The sequence below is a fragment of the Heloderma suspectum genome, chromosome 3, assembly GCF_057233095.1.
Source record: "Heloderma suspectum isolate Gila_16-S chromosome 3, 16-S_ref, whole genome shotgun sequence".
Lineage (NCBI taxonomy): Eukaryota > Metazoa > Chordata > Lepidosauria > Squamata > Helodermatidae > Heloderma > Heloderma suspectum.
This window is the reverse complement of record NC_139460.1, coordinates 213703828-213723586: the sequence shown is the minus strand read 5'-3', so window position 1 is coordinate 213723586 and position 19759 is coordinate 213703828. Positions and strand designations below refer to the sequence as shown.

General features: G+C 44.6%; 1 protein-coding gene across 1 annotated transcript in view; it reads left to right on the top strand.

Annotated features, from left to right (window-relative positions):
• CDH23 (cadherin related 23) overlaps positions 1–19759 on the top strand; it is a 512093-nt gene that overhangs the window by 425122 nt on the left and 67212 nt on the right. The window contains exon 15 of the mRNA XM_084845647.1: positions 18658–18722. Within this exon, the coding sequence (XP_084701773.1) occupies positions 18658–18722 (65 nt within the window). The remainder of the gene's footprint in view (positions 1–18657; positions 18723–19759) is intronic.

Here is a 19759-nt window from a genome sequence, read left to right as displayed (position 1 = left end):
CAAAGAGTGTAACATGGGCAAGTGCCAGATTTGCCAGCAGTTATTCTGAAGGCCTGTAGAGTGATAGAGATTTGAGATGGAAACAGTATTCTGGGGAAAGCCTTGGCTGCAGGGGATATGACTGCATCAGGCCATACTATGGGCGGGGCTTCCCAAATGAGTGTCATTCTAAAGACACAGATTTTGGCACTATTGGAGTCTACTACCACTGTAAAGGAGCAAGACAAAGAGAGAGAGTTCAAGTCAAGTGAGCATGGCTCCATAAGGCACATTCAGTGCCTGAATGCTATTCTGCTCTGGCTAAAGCTAAGGCTGCACTGAGCCTCTACCTTAGGGATGTACGAACGTTCCGCCACGGATCTCGGGGAGGACGAATGCCAGCGCATTCGGCCCCCCGAAATCGGTGGCGGAACGGCCCGCCCCCCCCCCCCCCGTCGACGGGACTTACCTTGGGCGGATCTTCCTGGCGGCGGCGGCGGCCAATCTTCCAACCGGCTGCTGCCGCCGCCATTTCCAGGTTAAAAAAAAAATGATAGGCTATGTAAAGATTTACGTAGCCTATCATCGCTAGATTTTAAAAAAACACCGTGATAGGCTGCGTAAATGTTTACGTAGCCTATCACGGCTGACTTTAAGAAAAACAAAACACGCGTACGCAAATGGCAGCGGCCGTGGCCACCGCCATTTGCGTTCCTTATTTTGGCACGTCTTAGTCTACGTAAATGTTTACATAGACTAAGACGTGCCAAAATAAGGAATGCAAATGGCGGCGGCCATGGCCGCCGCCATTTGCGTACGCACTTTTTTTGTGTTTTTTTTAAGTCAGCCATGATAGGCTACGTAAACATTTACGTAGTCTATCACGGCTGACTGCAGGGACACAAACAGCGGCAGCTACGGCCGCCGCCATTTGCGTCCCTATTAGCCAGCGGCCGGCTGTCCGGCTGCTGGCGGAGCCGGCTGGCGGCTCCACCGAATCGCTGCGGTACACAGCCGGCCGGCCAGGATTTGGGGGGGGGAGGAATGGAGCGCCTCCCCCCCCCGGCGAGGATTCCGGGGGGAGGTGTCAAGGGCTCCTTGGAGGCCTCTCTCAGTCTAATCTAGTAGCCAAGTCCAGACACAGACAAAGGGATTCCTTTCAAAGCTTTATTCTTCTTTTGCAACTTAACAACTCTACCGTTTGCAACTAGATCTGAGCAGCACAGTACCTATGCCCTACGTTGGAACAGTTGGTCCCCGTTTGAAAGGGAATTACTGGCAGACCCCTGAACTTAAGGACTAGGGAGAGTCCCTCCCCTTTTCCCTTGGATCCTCTGGGCACGGCCGTTGTTTGCACGCCAACCAGGCACTACGCCTCCTTTCTGCGCCCTCCATTTGGCGCCGCTCTCTGCATCGGCGTCGCGCATCCACCAAGTCTACTTCCCACGCTCGGTCACTCCCTGGACTGCTATCTAATCTAGAAATGCTGGTGGGAGGAATCTCCATCAGCTGTGGGCCCTGGGAAAGAGGAGCACGCTCCTCCTCTCCCAGGAGCGACTGCTCTTCCTCAGAATCAGAACTACTCTGGGATTCTATGGGCTCAGTGTCCACCCTGACTGGAGGGACGGAATGCCTCCCCCCCACCACCATCAGCATAATCCCCGAAAGGTAAATGATTTTCATACATCCCTACTCTATCTCAGGCCCAGATAGCAGAACTGTACAAAGAGGTAACGTCTAAAACTAAGGATAAAGATGTATCACCTTCAGAACCATCACAGACAATCTCTCAAAAGCCAAGGGAGCCAAGATCTCCAGTTCCACAGGTTAGTGAGACATCTTGAAAAGATGAAGGAAAGTTCAGTATGGCCCCATTACATCATCATCACAGAAGTCCCCTCACCCCTCGTCCGGCTTGCCTGGCCGCAGGGGGGGGATGTTGCGGGTGGGGAGGGAAGGGCGGGATGAGGTCTAAGGCCATTGGCCCTTGCTCTCGACGTCCCGGTGGGGCGGGGGGTGAGCCAGCCGATATTTAGGCCACGCCGCCCCCTCTCCTCTTTCATTCCGGCTTTTCTGGCTCCCTCCCTCCCGCCCAACATGCAGTGTGGGTTGTACTGGTTGCCCGATTGGGGGCCAAGTAGGAATTTTTGTTCTTAGCCAGATTGGCTGGGCTATGGGTTTTTTTGCCTACTTCATACTGCAGGTGGGATAGGGAGTAACATAGGCTGATTGGTATCATCCGATTGCTATTCTCATCCGGTCACATAACTGTACTGGCGGTTCCGGGCGGGCACTCCACTGGGGGAGAGGACAGGTGAGCATTCGTGGGTACTGTTTCAGGTGACTGGTAAGGCCCGAGGCTTTTGGCTCCGGGTTTCGTGGCCCCGAGTTGGGAGATACGGCTTACCTCTGAGGCTCATCCTCCTCACCCACTCGGGTTCTGCGGCTCGAGGGGGGGTGACAGGGGAAGGTCTCCCAGCCCAGAATTGGGTGGATTGATGTGCAGGGTGGCTACAGTGGACACCATGCCTCAGACGACAAATGCCTCACTCAATACCTGTCATGATTACTTGTTTTTCTATGCGCCCGCCGGTGCTTCCTTCGCAGACTGTAATATGTCAATAAATGTGGCCCAGTTTTATCCCAACTCTATTGGTGTCGTCTCGTCATTTCTCCCCCCTATGCACCCGCAATCCACAAGTTCCAGATATTGAAGAAAATTATGTTGTAGGAGTCTGCAGTTAGAAGTGCTAAAGCAGGAGTGGGAAACATGTTGGGTTGTGGATTCACTCAGCAGGTCAGCTGCTCTAAATCACAAATGAACTATGAAAGAGGAACACCTATTCTGATACTCCTAACCTAGGGCATGTCAAAAATGATGTATTTATTTTTTGCTATAGGCATAATACTCAATATCTCTGCTGCTGTATAAGAGCAACTAAAGATCCAGATTCCTTGGGGATGTGTTTCAGGTCCCATGGGAAGAGAGCAGAGAACACGTTCTTATGTGTTCTCATCGGTTCCATTAGCTGTTTAGGTCATTCATAAACTCAAGCAAGACAGATCTTGGGGCATCATAAAGACTCCAGAGTAGCCAAGACAAGTCTGGTTTGCAGACTTGTCTTGGCTTGTCTGTCATCCTTGTCTGTCATCCATAGCAACGGGATGAAGCGTAGTGTTGACATTGGTTTTGAACCTAATGTAATTGTAAGAGGGGTGCCTGGGGCCAACTCTGCCGCTGCAGGGGTCCCAATCCAGCCCCCTGGGATTCTCCAGAAGGCCAGACTGCCTTTCCCCCAACCACTAAACATTCGGTAGTTTCCTGACGTTTCTGCAGTTTTCCCCCCATTCAAAAAGGTTGAAAGGCCTCTCCTAAGTAGGGATGTCAGAGAATTTCTCCACGAAACTCAGGGAGGCCGAATGCCAGTGCATTCGGCCCCCCGAAATTGGTGGAGAAACGGTCTGCCACCCCCCCACCCCCCCCGGGATGGGACTTACCTTGGTTGAATGTCCCTGGCGGCGGCGGCTCCGGCGGCGTAGCCTATCATGGCTAGATTTTAAAAAAACACCGTGATAGGCTACGTAAATCTTTACGCAGCCTATCACGGCTGACTTTGGAAAAAAAAAAAAAAGCGCGTACATTTATGTAGACTACGGCGAAAATAAGGGCAACACAAATAGCGTTGCCCTTATTTTCGCTGTAGTCTATGTAAATGTTTACGTAGACTACACGTGCCAAAATAAGGAACGCAAATGGTGGCGCCCATGGGCGCCGCCATTTGCGTACGCGCTTTTTTTTTTTCCCAAAGTCAGCCATGATAGGCTACGTAAAGATTTACGTAGCCTATCACGGCTGACTGCAGGGATGCAAATGGCAGTGGCTACAGCCGCCACCATTTGCATCCCAGCAGGAGACGAGGTTCGCGGCCGGAGGGACGGGGCGCCTCCCCCCCGGCCAGAATTTCAGCAGGGAGGGACGGGGCGCCTCCCCCCCGCCCAGAATTTTGGGGGGAGGGACGGAGCGCCTCCCCCCCACTGCGAAGCAAGCGTCGGGATCAGGTAAGGGACTTTAGTCCATCCCTACTCCTAAGGTGTATTTACTTTAGGAGCATTAAGCTAAAATATGCTGGTATTTTGGGAGCCACCCCTTTTGTATTCCCCCCACCACCACTGGAATGCAGCCCTTCAGAGCCTCTCCAAAATGGAATTCAACCCTTGGGCTAAAAGCCGTTCATCACCCCCCTATACTGCAATGTGTGCACCTTTCACTTGAGAGCTTAGATGCTCTCTTCTCAGTGACCACCTGCTCCACTGAGGTGCAAGTAGGGATGGTGGAGAAATCCGCCACAGACTCCAATGAGTCTAAAGAATCCGGCCCCCCAGAGTCCGTGGCAGAACGGACTACTCCCCCCACCACCACCCCCCGAAATCCTCCCCAGACGGATCCTACCTACTGCCAGCCGGTCCGGCTGGGTCCGTCTGCTGCCATCCATCCGCTGCCCCGGACTGTGGATGCAAATGGCATCCAGTGTAGCCGACGCCATTTGCGTCCCTGCGCTTTTCAGTGATAGGCTACGTAAATATTTACGTAGCCTATCACGGCAAAGAGCAGGGACACAAATAGCGTTGGCTACGCCGGATGCCATTTGCGTCCACAACCCTGAAGTGGACGGAAGTCCAGCTGCAGATGGGCCCAGCCGGGGAGGATTCCAGGGGGAGGGACAGATCACCTCCCCCCCCCCCACGGACACCTGAGATCGGAATGGGGTGAGTATTTCATACACCCCTAGGTGCAAGATGTGCTTCTACATGCCAGGAAACTATCTAGTAAGACAAAAGGAAGACAGTTCAGTATGGAGCCCTATAGAAAAGGCCTTGACCATCACATATGAAGTCTTTTATTATTTTCTTGATTTAAAAACAAGATTTAGCTATTTCACCTAGCTGAGGTTGCAGTTTTTCAAAGGGAAATTAGTTTTTGTGCATCCATCTAAATCCTTCCACAGGGGGTTGTTTAATTTATGTCCACCGCTTCAGTTTCCATTACCTCAGTTTTACCCAAGCAGACATACAAACTAATACAAATGTCTGTATCTCTCCAGCAGGGCCAATAGTAGCTTTGGGGAGTTAGGAGATTTAGATCTGGGAAAGTGGCACAGAGCAAAGGGTTAAACACCCCCAGCACTACCACAATGCTCAAAATGGGGCCCTCCCACAGCTAGTTTGAAAGGAAAGAGATTTGTTATTGTCATACCAGTTTTGTCCTCAGATAACAGCCAGAGTGGAACTGTTATAGGTTATGTACCCCAACTATGAGAGGCTGGAGTTGTGGTTTCTAAAATACCAGAATTTAACACTGTTTTCTGAGGTTATCTTCAAAACATAGTAAAGATTTCACTATTTTTGGAAATTTAATTATAATATTGGGTTGGATCCAGACTTAGGTATACAGGCCCATTGAAATCAATGGGATTTCAGTTATGGTTAATTTAAGTCCCATTATACCAATGGGTCTACTCTAAGTATGATTAAATCTGCATCCAGACCATTCACTTAAACATAACTGTTGTTTTCCCTGTATTTTTTTTTCACACTGCTGACTTCTCTACAGTCATTATTACTACTCACGTAGTTACATTTGAAGTACCAAAGCATTAAGTATAACATGAAGGTGACCAGGCAGCCCTTTCATTGTAAAGATGATCCCAGCACTCATGAGCAGTGATGGTTATTATGATTGCTGGAAAAGTGTGCTCAAGATCTCACATTTCTAGTATTTCTGCTATTGAAATATTCTTGTGTCTTCAGGCTCCCAGAAGCTGCTATGAGTAGAGTTAATCTCATGGAGTTTAAGGAGTTATTCAGTGGGGGCTCAGTGGATGATGAATGTTGAAACCATTACTGGCAAAGCACCAGGGCTTCATGGAGCTGTTTAAAAATGCATTCTCCCATGTAAATTTCTGCTTCATCAATCCTTATGACATGTCAAACATTGCTATTGTTTCCTGAACAAATTGTACGACATGCCCTTTTCTGCAGATTTGTGCATAAGAGCAGAACTGCTCCACAGCTTCGCCTTCCGCTTTTGTCTCTGAGCAGGTTTTATGGCAGCAGCTGCAACTGTGCCAATTTTGATCGCAAGTGGATGACGGATGTATAGGAACAAAGGAGAGGAAGGAATGATCTGCATGTGTAATAAATGTGGAAATAGATAGGTACAAGATAGGCATGCTTGAGGGGTGCAGGGAAGTATGTAAGACAGCTACGCAGAGGTGAGCATTTATGAATACATGTGCTATAATTTTGAATGTGACCAAGCTAGTATAAATATTCAAATATTCATGGAGGGAAGGGAAGCAGTGCCACCCTCAGCAATGCTATCTTCATCAGGCTCCTCCTTCCATCAACTGTAGTGCCACCTAGCAGCAGCTATTCCATCAGACTGCAGCTGAGGGAGCGTTGGGAAGCAGGGCCATTGTAAAAACTTTGTAATGAAAAACTAGTGCCTGGGTTTGCTTTTTCTCTTCTCTCTCCCAATCCCTTTTCCTTTTGTGTCATGTCTTTTAGATTGTATGCCTGAGGGCAGGGACTGTCTTGTTACTGATCTTTGTAAGCCACTCTAGGAGCATTTTTTGGCTGAAGCAGGGAGTAAAAATCCTTCAAATAAATGAATGAATAAGTAAATAAAATATGCATCCCAATCATATTCATCTGCTTTATCTAGCACTGGGACTCTTATGCCTGATCCTGTAAGCTGTGGTGTCCCCATTGCAGTGCTATAAGGAATAGAGGGATTTTATATCATATATAGAGGTGAGACTGTTTCTAAGCTCTCGATATTTATTATCCATTTTATAGCAGAATAAACCACAATAAGCCAGAAACTGTGGATGGACATACATGGACAGTTCAAAATGAACATGCGCTACCCCATGTTTCATGAAGATTTGCCTTGTATAGATGGCTCTGTGAATTAATTACTTGAAATAACTTATTTCTCCTCTTTAGATTGTATTTTGATCCAAATTTACCCATTAAGACATGGGTCTTAGAGTTCAGGTTTGTCAAGTTTCTTGGCAGAAACTGTGTGTTGTAACAGGAGGACCACTTGGGAAGGAGCGAAAGGACTAAGCATTAGACTCCTGTCCAATCAGAAACTTTTGCCTTACCTTCTGAATGACTTTTATGTCATTATATGAGCATTTATACATGCCTGGACACACTCAAAACTATAGTGCACATGTTCATATATACCCACTTTTTCTTCCTTTTTAAAAACTGTGGTGACGCAGCGCTGTTATTTTGTTTGTTAAATTTCTTTACAAGAAGGCTTGCTGATTCACAATTTCATCTCAAAATCACCCCGTGGCCATTTCTTTCCTTTTCCATCAGACTTACTGGGGTATGTAGAAGTACATGCGTGCTATTTGACAAATTTTGCATTTATTGAAGAAAAATAGAACTCTGAGGCCTCAATTCTGGGAGGAAAAAATATGTTTGTATGCAATAGTGGCTGGTGGAGCAGAGGACAGATCAACAAAGGCAGAGAACCAGAGCAGCCAGCAAAACTTGTTCATGCTTTGGTCATCTCTCATCTTGACTATTGCAATCTTCTTTTGACTGGTCTTCCTTCATCTCAAATTAGCTCGTTGATTTCTATTCAACATTCTGCCACTAAGATTATTTTCCTGGCCCTTCACTTTGATCATGTTACTCCACTTCTGAAATCTTTATTGGCTTCCTGTTCCTTTTAGGATTCAGTATAAGCTTCTTCTTCTGACTTAAGCTTCTTCTTCTGACTTTTAAAGCCTGTCATGGGCTAGCTCCTCCTTATCTCTCAGCCCTTATTTCACATTATAGCCCCACTCGCGTTCTTCGCTCCTCAAATGGTATGTTTCTTACTCACCAAAGGTTTCTACTTCCCTTGCTCAGCTCCATCCATTCTATCTAGCTGCTCGCTATTCCTGGAATTCTCTTCCAGAGGATTTGCAGGTGGTTGGTTCAATTACTGTTTTTAAATCTCAGCTAAAAGCTTTTCTCTTTTCCAGAGCTTTTGGAATTTTAGTTTAGTTTTTATTCATTGTTTGGTAATGTTGATTATTTATTTTTGTGGTGTTTCTCGTGTCCTTTTGGTGCATTCCTTCCCTTCCTTTTGGTTTGGTTTTGTGATTTTATTAGAATATAAGTTTGGGGCAGGGATTTGTTGTTTTGTTTTACTCTGTACAGTGTCATGTGCATTGATGGTGCTATTTAAATAAAATACAAAAATACATAACTGGGGCACATAACTTCTAGATCATGCCTGCAAAGCATAAGATATCATCATCATCATCTGCTTTGCAGCCATGATCTAGAAGTACATGTGCATCAGTTTTCCCTTTATGGCTTGCTGGCTGCTGTGGATCTTTGTTTCTGTGTTGCTCTGAGGAGAAATACTACTATTACAACAACAACAGCAACAACAACAACAGCAGCAGCAGCAACAACAACAACAACAACAAGTGTTTCAAGAAACAGGATCAAGAAACACAGGGACAGGAATATTTTTAAGGTATATAGTATGGCAAAGATGCAACACAGATCCTGCACCATCTTGCTTTTGCTCTTAGCATGTTGCCCACCCCCAGCCCAATAAACCCATAGGATTTAGTCACATTGAGAACTGGATTTAGATTCCTCGTTGGCTTTTTGTCTCTTTGTGTAGTGTATGACCCACTAAGAAACTTCATCTGTACTAGAAAACCAGACATTCAATGAAATGACAGTTGCAACGGCCACAAAATTAAAGGTGTTCAAAGTGTGTGTTCTGACTTCTCTGCCTTGCCTTCTGTCAAACAGCAATAACCTGTATTATTTCCCTGGCTGCCTCTCTAAGACATGTGAGACTGCATACCATGTGACTCAGTAACTCTTTCAGTTTATAAAAGACCCCACTCATCTTGATCCTGCCCCATTTTACACCAGTGTAAATTTTTTTTTAAATCCTTTGGAATTTATTCTGAGTAAACGAGCTGAAGTGAACTGAGATAGAGGGTTGCTTTTTCCATCTCGAGACAATCACAGCCTGAATGTGTCAAATGCATTTTGCCTTGGCAGTGCAATGATGTTTTTGAGTCTGATGATTACGCACATTATTGCCGTCCTGGATAAAATGGCAGATCCATCACAGGCAGTTTTGAGGCAGCGGGTTGGGTGAGGGAACGAGCAGCTGCCCTTGCACTTCAAACTCAAGAAGGGATAGAAGCTGGTGAAATGCTCAGTGTTAGCTCTCCTGCTCAAAAGGAAAAGAAATCAGCCATGAAAATTGTCCAACAACACTTTCTGTGAGATGATTTCAGTGGGTCTTGTTTAACATAGGAGGAAATCACAGAATTAGGGTGGGCTGCATAGCTTTGGTCCCCCTGGGACTGGGCTGCTGAATTAATCCAGGTGGGCCCCATAGAGCCACTCTTCTAATCTTGCACTATGTAACCTTCTTTTAACCTTCTTCTTCTTCTTATAGTCCCCCCTCCCCCATGTGGATGTCAGTAGAAGAAAATTATGCTTCCCCCAGCATTGTCCATCACTGAAATAAGCACTTACAAATGCAATTATAAAGGGCCAAATGGGGGAATTAGTTTTGCTGGTAATGCTAGCATTCCGTAGCATCGTCAAGCTTGGTATAAATCATTACCTCATCAGTGGCCAATCCATGTATTTGGAAAGCCGACTTATCTTGTTTCTGTCCTTTTGCACCATGCTTGCACTAGACAAGAACAAAAGTCCTGGCTTGGTTATGCTGAACACCTGCAAGGTGTGGAGAAAAACTAGGCGAATGGGTATAAATCGTCTTATGAAATAATCTGTTATGGTCCAGGCTGCCCCCCCTCCCCACAATTCCTTTTAACAACACAAACTGTTAGCTGATTGGCTTACTAAATGTCAGAACTACTCATGTTGGTGGTGCAGTGTTCTTACCTAAACCATCTGCTAAGGTGTTTCTTGTTATCTCATAAGAATCACCCACAGAGGAAGGCATTACTTAATATAATGCATCTAAAGATCATAGCAGAATGACAGTCTGTTTAGAAAACATGGATACACATGTGCATGATTATTATTTCGTGGTGTGCTTGGGAAGTCTATCATGGATATATCAATGCTCATGCTGAAAAACACGGGCTGGCGTTTGCATGGAAAATTATCCCTCTGGATTTCAACTTCACAACTGGGCCCTTTGGGACAGGTTTGGGCTGATAGCAGATCATCAGTGAATCTGGGTAAGGCTCTGTGGCAAGACTCAGTTGAGATTTTACCAACTTCCTAATATTACATCACCTGATGGTTTACTGTTATAATAATATTATATTATTTATGTGGTAATAAATAGCTTCTGCCCCCACCTCACCCCTAGTGGACATTCATTCTTTCCTTTTAGCCCTCAAGGCATTTGGGGATGCCTTGTTTCCCCCCATAAAACCCAAATATGTGTTCACTGGTAGCATCTACTGATCCACAGCTCCCAGATGAATATGTGTATTAGAATGCAGTTATCTTTTGGATTTCACACTTCTCCAATTTTTGCAATGCAGTTCTCAGCTCAGAATGCATATAAAACATGTATTATAGGATAAAAATGCAAATTTTGTGAGAAAATATGTTCCAAAATATATTTTAAATACCTTTTCATGCAGAGATTTTTAAAAAATTGGATATTAATGTGGAAATGGGACAGGACAGACTTATTAATGACCACATGGGAAACTGAGAAACTGGACCAGAAACAGAGTGATCCGTCTCTCCTGAGGTGGGCACAAACCCAGAGGCAATCTACTGTAATAGATGAGAGACAGGTTTATTATCTGTTTTTAAGAAATCAGCTCACTTGGAATTCCAAACATAAAAGGAAAGAAGATATTATTGCTGAAATGTCTGCACTCCATGCTGGGTAGGGCACAGAATTACTTGAGGCACAGAGTTCTGAGGGTTAGAATTTCATTTCCATATGGATGTAGGTGGCCAGATGAAGTAAGCATTCTTAAGTGCTGAGCCATTAGTTTTTCTGGGAAAAACATAATTTCAGCCTTCTACATTTCTAGGTGACAGGCAAAGACGTATACATGAGGACAAAAGCAAACTCATTTTTCTATTCCCAAAATGGAGGTTGAGCACTATAAAATGGAAGTAGCTATGTCAAGCAGGTTAGAATCATCACAGGCTCAAACCTGGACTTGCGCACAGTTAAATTTGGGTAAACTTGCATGGTGTTAAGTCAACAGTTATTCAATGCATGAGGCAGGATTCTCTAGGGAGGTGTATAGATCATTGCTAAGGGAAATCTGAATTCCTCCTGGAATGTGCCAGTATTGCTCAGGAATAAATGTGTCACCCCATCCCTTATTTCCATCCACTACAAAACAGGAACTTGTTTCCTCTTGCCTGCTTTCTAAATTAGTTTTATTTATAAGAAAAACAACCCCAAACCAAAAAAACTACAATATTCAATTCAAAAATTCAAAAATATTGCTTAAAAACAGCAACTCCAATTAGCAGCTTTCAAACTGAGATGTGCCTTCACTTGATACTTAAAAACCTATGCCTGGCATGCCACTCTTGAGAGACAGTGCCATAATTCAGGGGCCACCATTGAAAAATACCTATTTCCAGTAGCAACTGTGCTTCAGACGGCGGTAGCACCCAAAGCATAATCTTTCTGACTGGTCTTAATTCATCACAGGGAGGAAGGTACATATGGGAGAAGGGATTTCCTAAAGCGTAGGCAACATCCGGCCCTCCAGATGTTTTGGCTTACAACTCCCATGGGCCCTAGCCATCATAGCCACCAATGTTGAGGGATGATGGGAGTTGTAGGTCAAAACCTCTGAAGGGCCCCAAGTCCCCCCCTCCCATCCTAAAATATGCCAGGTCCAGGCAGGTCATTTAGATCTTTAAAGGTCAATTAAAAAGCTGCTTGGAATTAGTCTGGAAGCAAATCAGCAACTAGTGAGCTCATGTAGGAATTGTGTTACATTCTGCCATTTGCCAGCACCCAACAATGTTGTGTTTGGGTATTCTGAAGTAGCTGAAGCTTCCAGGCTGTCTTTAAGAGCAACCCCACATAGAGCAAATGGCAGTCATTAGGTAAAGAGGTTATTAGACACTGTGTGCCCAAATACTCCAGGAAGGGTCCAGCTAGCATAATGGCCAAAGCCAATAAAACATAGTCCTGGACACAGCCGTTACATTCAGAGCCAGCACTGCAGTCCAGGAGCATGCTCAGGCTTTTAAAAGGAATGTGACCACATCTAAAGATGCATTTCCCAGAACTCTGGTCAGTGGGACTGCCCACCACTGGCATCTCCATCCTGTCTGGATTTCATCTGATTGCTGATGATGCCACAGAGAAATGTGGCAGGCCTCTATTTTTCCCTAGCCCTTTTGCCTCTGTGTTTCATCTCCCAGGTTCTTCCAAGGAACGTTTTGAGCTCCTGTGTTAAAGAAATATCCCAAATATTAACTAGTAAATATAGTTTACAGTACTGTGTTTACTTTGAGTGTTATTCCTTGTAACTCTAACTAAGGCAAGAGGTGTTAACAAGTTCAAGCCATGCTGCATTACTTCCATCACACTGTCTACAAGTATCCAGTTATTATCTCTGTTCACTACTTTTGTGTTCTAAAAATTTGCTTGACCCAAAATGACAGCAAAGGAAAAGAAATGAGCATGTACATCACGGGAAGTGGTACCTCACTTATGCCAGCTTGAACACCCTGACAAACTATTGTTTGTCCCCAACATTGGTGGTGCTGAAGCCCAGCATTTCCAAGCACAAGGACCACATTCTGTTAGTCCTCATGCCACCTTTTTGCATTGCAGCTGGCAATCATATTGCATTTGTGTCCGACAATGAATGCACCTGGGATGAACAAAGGAACAGCAGACCAGGGTGGGTGGTTATGCCTGAATCGTTCTCTGATTTCAAAATAATCCTAATGTATATGTGGAATATGGAGAATTTAGGCTTTGTCTCCTGGCTCTGTTATATTTTGAGATTATCTTTTTAAATGGGGTATTTAATATGAGGCATAGAGTAGTACCCAGGCAAAATGGTTTTGGCCTCCAGGGAGTATTTGGCTGAAGGACCATCTGGATACCTGTGGTCAGATGAACCAGCCAGATTGACTTGCAGCAGCCTGAGAGAGCTATCTGCCAAAGGAAAGTATAGGAATGAACATGAAGACGGAGCCATCTTGCATGACCAGCTCGTTAGCCTTCTCCCTAATGAGGTGGAACACATTTTGTCCAGGAGTACAAGGAACCCTTTCCCAAAGCCATGTTCTGAGCCAATGAAATTTGAAGTCTAATTTTGTGAGGCCATGCTGTGACAATAACCCACCCAAGAGGAATTTGCAACTCTCTTAGCCTCCAGCTGGCAGGGCAAGGCAAACACCTGGAAAGTCTGCTACATGGTTGCAAATGGATAGGTATATTGCATCCTACTGGGCAACCCCTGCCAGACCAAGCAGCAGTGTTGAGACTGTTGAATTGAAGGAAAGGAGGGCAGAATGGAGGGAGGAAATGTAGGATTGCTGCAGGGCTAGGGGAGGAGAGGGAAATCAAACAGATGGCATGTTTTGATCTTCTTCAAACAAAGTTCATGTCTTCTAAGTTGATAGTACAAAATGCTTGGTGTGACCCTGAAATGCAAAGTTTCCTTAAAAGCACTATCAGTGGTTTTTAACCTTCATCTGTTGGCCTGTTAAAACTCTGTTTGGAGGTACTTATTCTGAAGTTCCTTAGTTCCCTAGTTAATTGTTTGCTTTGTACAAGTAATTAGGTTTGAGTGGACTTGTGAGAGAGTATTACTCTTAACTGAGGGGCCTTCAGATTGAAGCACTGTCCCATAAAATGTGGGTATCCACATTTTCTCCCTTACTGAAATGCAATTAAAACCAAACAGGGAAGTGTTTGCCATTGTTGTTTAAGTGCTAATGCTGTGTTCTGCTGCCCAAAATCAGAATGGATTTTGCCAGTCATGCAGGCATTTTGTTGTCTGAGTTACTTGCAGTGGGCAATCACAGAATATCCACTTTAAAGTGAAACCATGAGGATTGGTCTTGCTGATTCTGCTCAACAGTGATGTGTCTATGTAGTTGTGTGCATACATGCATGTGCACAAACACACACACATGCACACGCCATATGGAAGTGATCCCTCCAAATTAGATTTTGCATAGCTGTTGTCTTAATGACAGATTCTTTCAATTAAGACAGAAGTGAGCAACTTCTGGCCCTCCAGATGTTTTGGCCTACAGTTCTCATCCCTCACCATTGACAATGCTGGCTAGGGCTGATAGGAGTTGTAGGGCAAAACATCTGGAAAGTAGAAAGCCACAAGTTGCCTTTCACGTTCCTTCATCCTCCTCCTTCACAATCAACACTCTCCAAGGTACCAGGCTTCAGGCTCACTACTTTATTAGTTAAGACCAGCTTCCTTACAAATGCAAATTCTAGGAAACTCTCCAACTACAATGGAAACAGCCACTCCACACAATTACGAATCTCAATGGAAGAGCTGAAGTGGAAGTTAGAGAAGTTGCCAGCAGTTTGAACAAGAACTTCTCAGCCAGACTAGCTTAAGGGGGATGCTCCTCCCTTGCAGTGGCTCCCTCCTACGTAGGCTATCATGCATAGCCAACCTGGAGGAGCATCTGAGCTGCACATCTAACTTTTCCCACAACGCTCTGCGATGGACCCTAGCATCCCTCAAGTCACACCCCTCACTCTCCTCCTCCCCCAAGACCTGGGTTCTCATGGAGGAGGAAGTTGGGGGGGGGACCTCCAGGCCGAGCCATCTGTGTGCCAAGGTCTTGAGAAGAAGGCCTTGCCATATCTGAGTTCACTAGGGAGGGATCCTCCCCCTGTTCTGGCTGTTCCCATTCTGAATCTGAGCTGCTAGCTACCTCCACATGCTCAGATTCATTCCTAACACTGCCCAGCCCTGAATTAAGGTTTAATTTTTGAATAAATAAATGGGGGTGGGGGGAATGCACAGAAGATATAATTTAATGTCACAGCATGTTTTCTGAGATAGTGTTACTCAGCCTGAAATGATGCAAACATGCCACTGACAGAGTTGGAAGGATATTGAAGTTGAGTTCTCTAAAGTAGTTCTCTAATGTAGTTTTCCATATTTTCTCTAGGGGTGTACGAAACCCCCTTACCTGGAGTCTGCTGGGGATTCTGTGGGGGGGGAGGTGATCCGGCCCTCCCCCCCCCGGCATCCTCCCCGGCCAGCTCCTCTCCACAGCAACTCCGCGGAGCCGCCGGCCAGGGCCAGCCATAGCCAGTCTTCAGACACAAATGGTGGCCGGTCTTTGGACACAAATGGTGGCTGGCTTAGCGGACACCACTTGCGTCCCTTCCCCTTACCTTGATAGGCTACATAAATCTTTACGTAGCCTAACACGGTAAGGGGAAGGGATGCAAATGGCGTCCTCTTGGCAGGACACCATTCGCATCTGAAGACTGGCCGCAGATGGACCCGGCCGGACCCGGACCTGGTGGTGCCAGGTAGGATCCGGACGGGTCGGACTTCACAGGGTGGCGGGGTGGGTGGTCCGTTCCGCCACGGACTCCGGGAGGGCCAGATTCCAATAATCCAGCCCCCCCGGAGTCCATGGCGGAATTCTCCGCCATCCCTAATTTTGTCCTAAATCTCGCTCAGTCTTTATCTGTGTATGCCACTTTCCACATCCACTGCTGCCTGTTACCAGCATCAGTAAGTTAAGCCCAGAAAAAATTCAACCGTTTGTGGCCTCTTCAAAAATAGGCACAGCCTTTCTTAATATAAATCAAGACAGTTATACAGTAAGGTTTTATTCTATGTCACTCATAAAGTCCTTTGAGTTTTGGCATGAAATGTATTCTGACACTGCTTTTACTCCCATCCATCAACCTCCAAGATGCTAAGACAAAAATCAATTTAGAAAATAAGTTTTAAAAAACAAGAGAGTTTGGGATTTTATTCCGTATTTCTCATTTTAAAATACAAATTTGTCCCCTTTGCCTTTGCTGCCATTCATGCATATTTTATATATTCATTAGAGCCAAGATTTTAAAACACCCACAAATCTCACTTTGTTCACCCAGAATGACACTGTGAGCTTTACACACTTTTCTGAGAAGGTTGATGTTATTTTTTGCCATGACCAGATTGTGCAATCCGTCACAGCTTCAAAAGATTTGCAAGGACATCATCCTTCTGATGAAGGTCTTAAGATTCTGCTAAGAGTGAGAATCCCTCCTGTCTACTTCCTGTTACTTACGCATTAACACTTCTAGCACTCCAAGAAAAGTTGTAGGCAGCAGAGCCTTCTGACCACTCATAGCCTTTGTACTGGTTAATGGCAGATCTCCTATTGATTTCATTTGATTGTATCATAAATACAAGTAGAAGCTTCTGTGCCTGTGTGCATGTCTGCATCAGCTTTTTCCCTACAGGCACACAGGTACAAAAACCAAAACGATTGTGTCAAGAATCCAGAATTTCAGCTGATTCCTGCTATCTTTTGGGGTTCAAGTTTTCCCAACTTAGGGCACAATCCTATGCATGTTTAGACATTTTAAAAAGCCCTACAATTCCCAGTATGTCTGAGCCAGCTCAACTCAAAATGCAAAAAAGAAATCAGGAAGAAATCAGAAACTGGGCATCTTCAAGTACCAAGCCAAAAGGAAAAAAGAGAAACAAATGAACCTCAGAAGGTGTTGAAGAAAAAATATGTTTTATTTATGAAAATGATTGTTATGCCTAATGCATTTCAAGTGTTAGCACTCTTCATCAGATACACTTGTCACAAGTGCCCTTCCAAAAGACAAAGGTATTCCCCATTCAGGAGATAAAGGATGGTGATACTCCAAACACATTAAATATAACAACTGTAAATTGGAGTGCTTTCCTGAATAAAGCATACTTTTTCTTAAGCACCTTTTGAGGTTTACCTCCCTTTTTTGGTTTGGCAGTCCAAAGGAATCAGAGGTTTGGCAGGCTGTGTGAGTCTATCAGTTTAATCTACTGCTGAGATCCATTGAGTCACAGAATGTTAGGTTGTCAGTTGAGAAAAATGGAAAATGGAGGTTAGGGGGAGAGAGGAAATTGTCATGCTCAAGCCCCTAACCGTTTGCAATGAGTATCCTGGAGGGGAGGCTCAGAAATTGCTCAGATGAGTACTGTGAGGTTAAAAAACCTCCCTTTGCCATGCTATGTGGTGACATTTCAGGTGGAAGGAAAGGAAAAAGAGTATGAAACTGTTCTATTTTTCCGGTTCCTGTGGAAGTCCTATTTTAGAGGCATGAGAGTTGATTTGTCACATGGGAAAGAGGTATTCTTTATGGCATTGACATGTCGTTGAAGATGAAATTGACCCTGGGTATTATGAAGCGTCTCCTTTGAAATACTTACAACTTTCATCCATGGCAGAGTCACAGTTCTTACCAAAAATGAAGTTCCTTTATGTCCGTATGTGGTATGTGGAATTTTATGTTCCTTCTGTTTAAAAGCGTAAAGTTGAAATTTTTTAGCATCTGGGCCTTCATGGCTCTTTGCCTTGAACTTTTCAATTTATGTAGACTTTACTCGGGCACATTTTTCATTCCAGTAATTCTCAAACCTAGTGTCCTCCAGATGTTTGGGACTACAACTCACTGCGTTTCTGATTATTGACCATAATGGCTGGGGCTGATCAGTGTCCAAAACCTGTGAAGAACACCAGGTTAGGGAAGGCTAGCATAGTTGGTCATGGCTTGCAAGTGGCAGTATATTTTTACATGAGGTTTCCAACAGAAGAGATTGTGGAGGGAATAATTGAGGGTTGCTGTATTATATGGGTGGAAATAATAGATGTGACAGATAACAGATGCCCAAGTGCAGGCTTTTTTAGCCTATGGAGAAAGTAACCTAACTATACCTGGCTTGATAAGATCCTGATGGAAGCCATTTTGAGTCAGTGCTCAATATGCTGGACTTGGAAAAAGGCAACTAATGAAAGCATTACAATTCAAATCCTGGCTTTTTAGACAAGTCACAGTGTCCCAACCATACTCATCCAATATAAGGTGCAGTCCTTATATTGTGTTATGTGGTTGGCAATTGATATTGGTAACAGTTGTTCAAGATAAAGGAGAACACACTAAGTCAGACTGTGAACCCTAGGGCGGCCTTCCCCAATCTTCCAGATATAGTGGATTTCCAACTCTGACCAGCCCCAACCAGCATAATGAAGAGTCAGAAATGCTGGGAGTTGTAGTCCAAAATATCTGGAGTGCACCAGGTTGGGAAAGGCTGCTCTAGCTGCTGTGGAGTAAGTTGAGGAGTAAGAAAAGAGGAAGCACTCCATTTTGTCAGTTGCCTCAAGTGGAGGGGTGATTCAGAAATACAATACAATACGGACCTAACATCAGAATGATGAGAAATAGTTTTTCTGAGCTGCTTCAGGCTGGAAGCTGTTTCCTTCCTATCCAGGGTAGTGGCAAGAAATTAAACAAGGATTCATGATTTTGCCCTATGTCATATAAATTTTGATTTGACAACTCTTACATATTATCCCAATGTGCTTTAATATGCTGTAAAAGGTTTGAGTTAAACTCACTCTTCATAAATATCTCTGTTACTAGCATTGCCTTTTCTTTTTAATTTTTAGGCAAAAGACAATGATGTGGGCTCTTACGGAAAAGTCAGCTATTATTTCAGCGATGATCCTGACAGGTAAGTGTGGCTCTGACTCTCATTGTTATTAGTGTGCTAAACCGATAGAAAATCCTTTCTTTTCTGTTGTCATCATTGTTTGGGATCATTGAATGTTTCTCAGGAACTGAACCAGAAAGTGGAAATTCACCCATTTAAAAAGGTGCTAGTGTTGGATTGGATTGACAGTGTCCCTTGCCTTATATCAGAACTTGGTGAGGCACATTTCGCCATCAAGGAAAAAAAGATAGAGCTTACTCTCCAAGGAGGCAATTCTATAGCAAGACAAGGAACAACCAATAGAGGATAGGTGCTAAGGGCTAGAGGGGGCAGTTAAGAGAAAGCATGTTAAGAAGAGACTTGGTATGATCCTGGTTAGGAATGAGATAGAATTCTAGAATCATCTGCAAATGTTGTGTGTGGGGGTGTTTGGGTGGAACCCTGCCCTATATGAAACCCCCAACTTATTGGAATCTGAAGGGGCTGCATAGGCTTCCAACAAGTTGGCCTAGCATGGCCTGAGGAAATTACACCGTATTCCCAGACTAAGGATGTGGCTTCTCAGAATCATGTTTTTCTCATGTACCCAAAGAGATCCCTGGCCTGCCTGCATGATGGAGATTATTTCCTTCCACCGCTGCTCACTCTCTGCTAACCCCCCACCCACCCAATCCTTCAAAGGTGGCAGAGAGGACACTGCCTCCACTGTGGAGGTTGTGACATGCTCGGTGGACATTAAGCTCCAGTGCATGCCTCTGGTCAGTTGCACATTGTAGGATCTCTCTGTAAGTAATGCAGACTTCAAGTTAGTGTATTGATTAATTAATTATGGAGCAGAACCTACAATTCAACTAACAAACTAATTACGGAGCTGAACAGCTAAGATCTCTCCATCCTGCATTCTAGCTTACTGGCTTTGCATCAGAATGTCCAGGACTGAGGTTGGTCTGCTTTGAAAGATTTCTACAAGAACCTCAGTCAATCTGAAGGCTAGACTAGAAGGGACTTAGTGCCTCGGGATTCCTGAAAGTGGTATCAAAAGATGGTGTAGTTCAGTG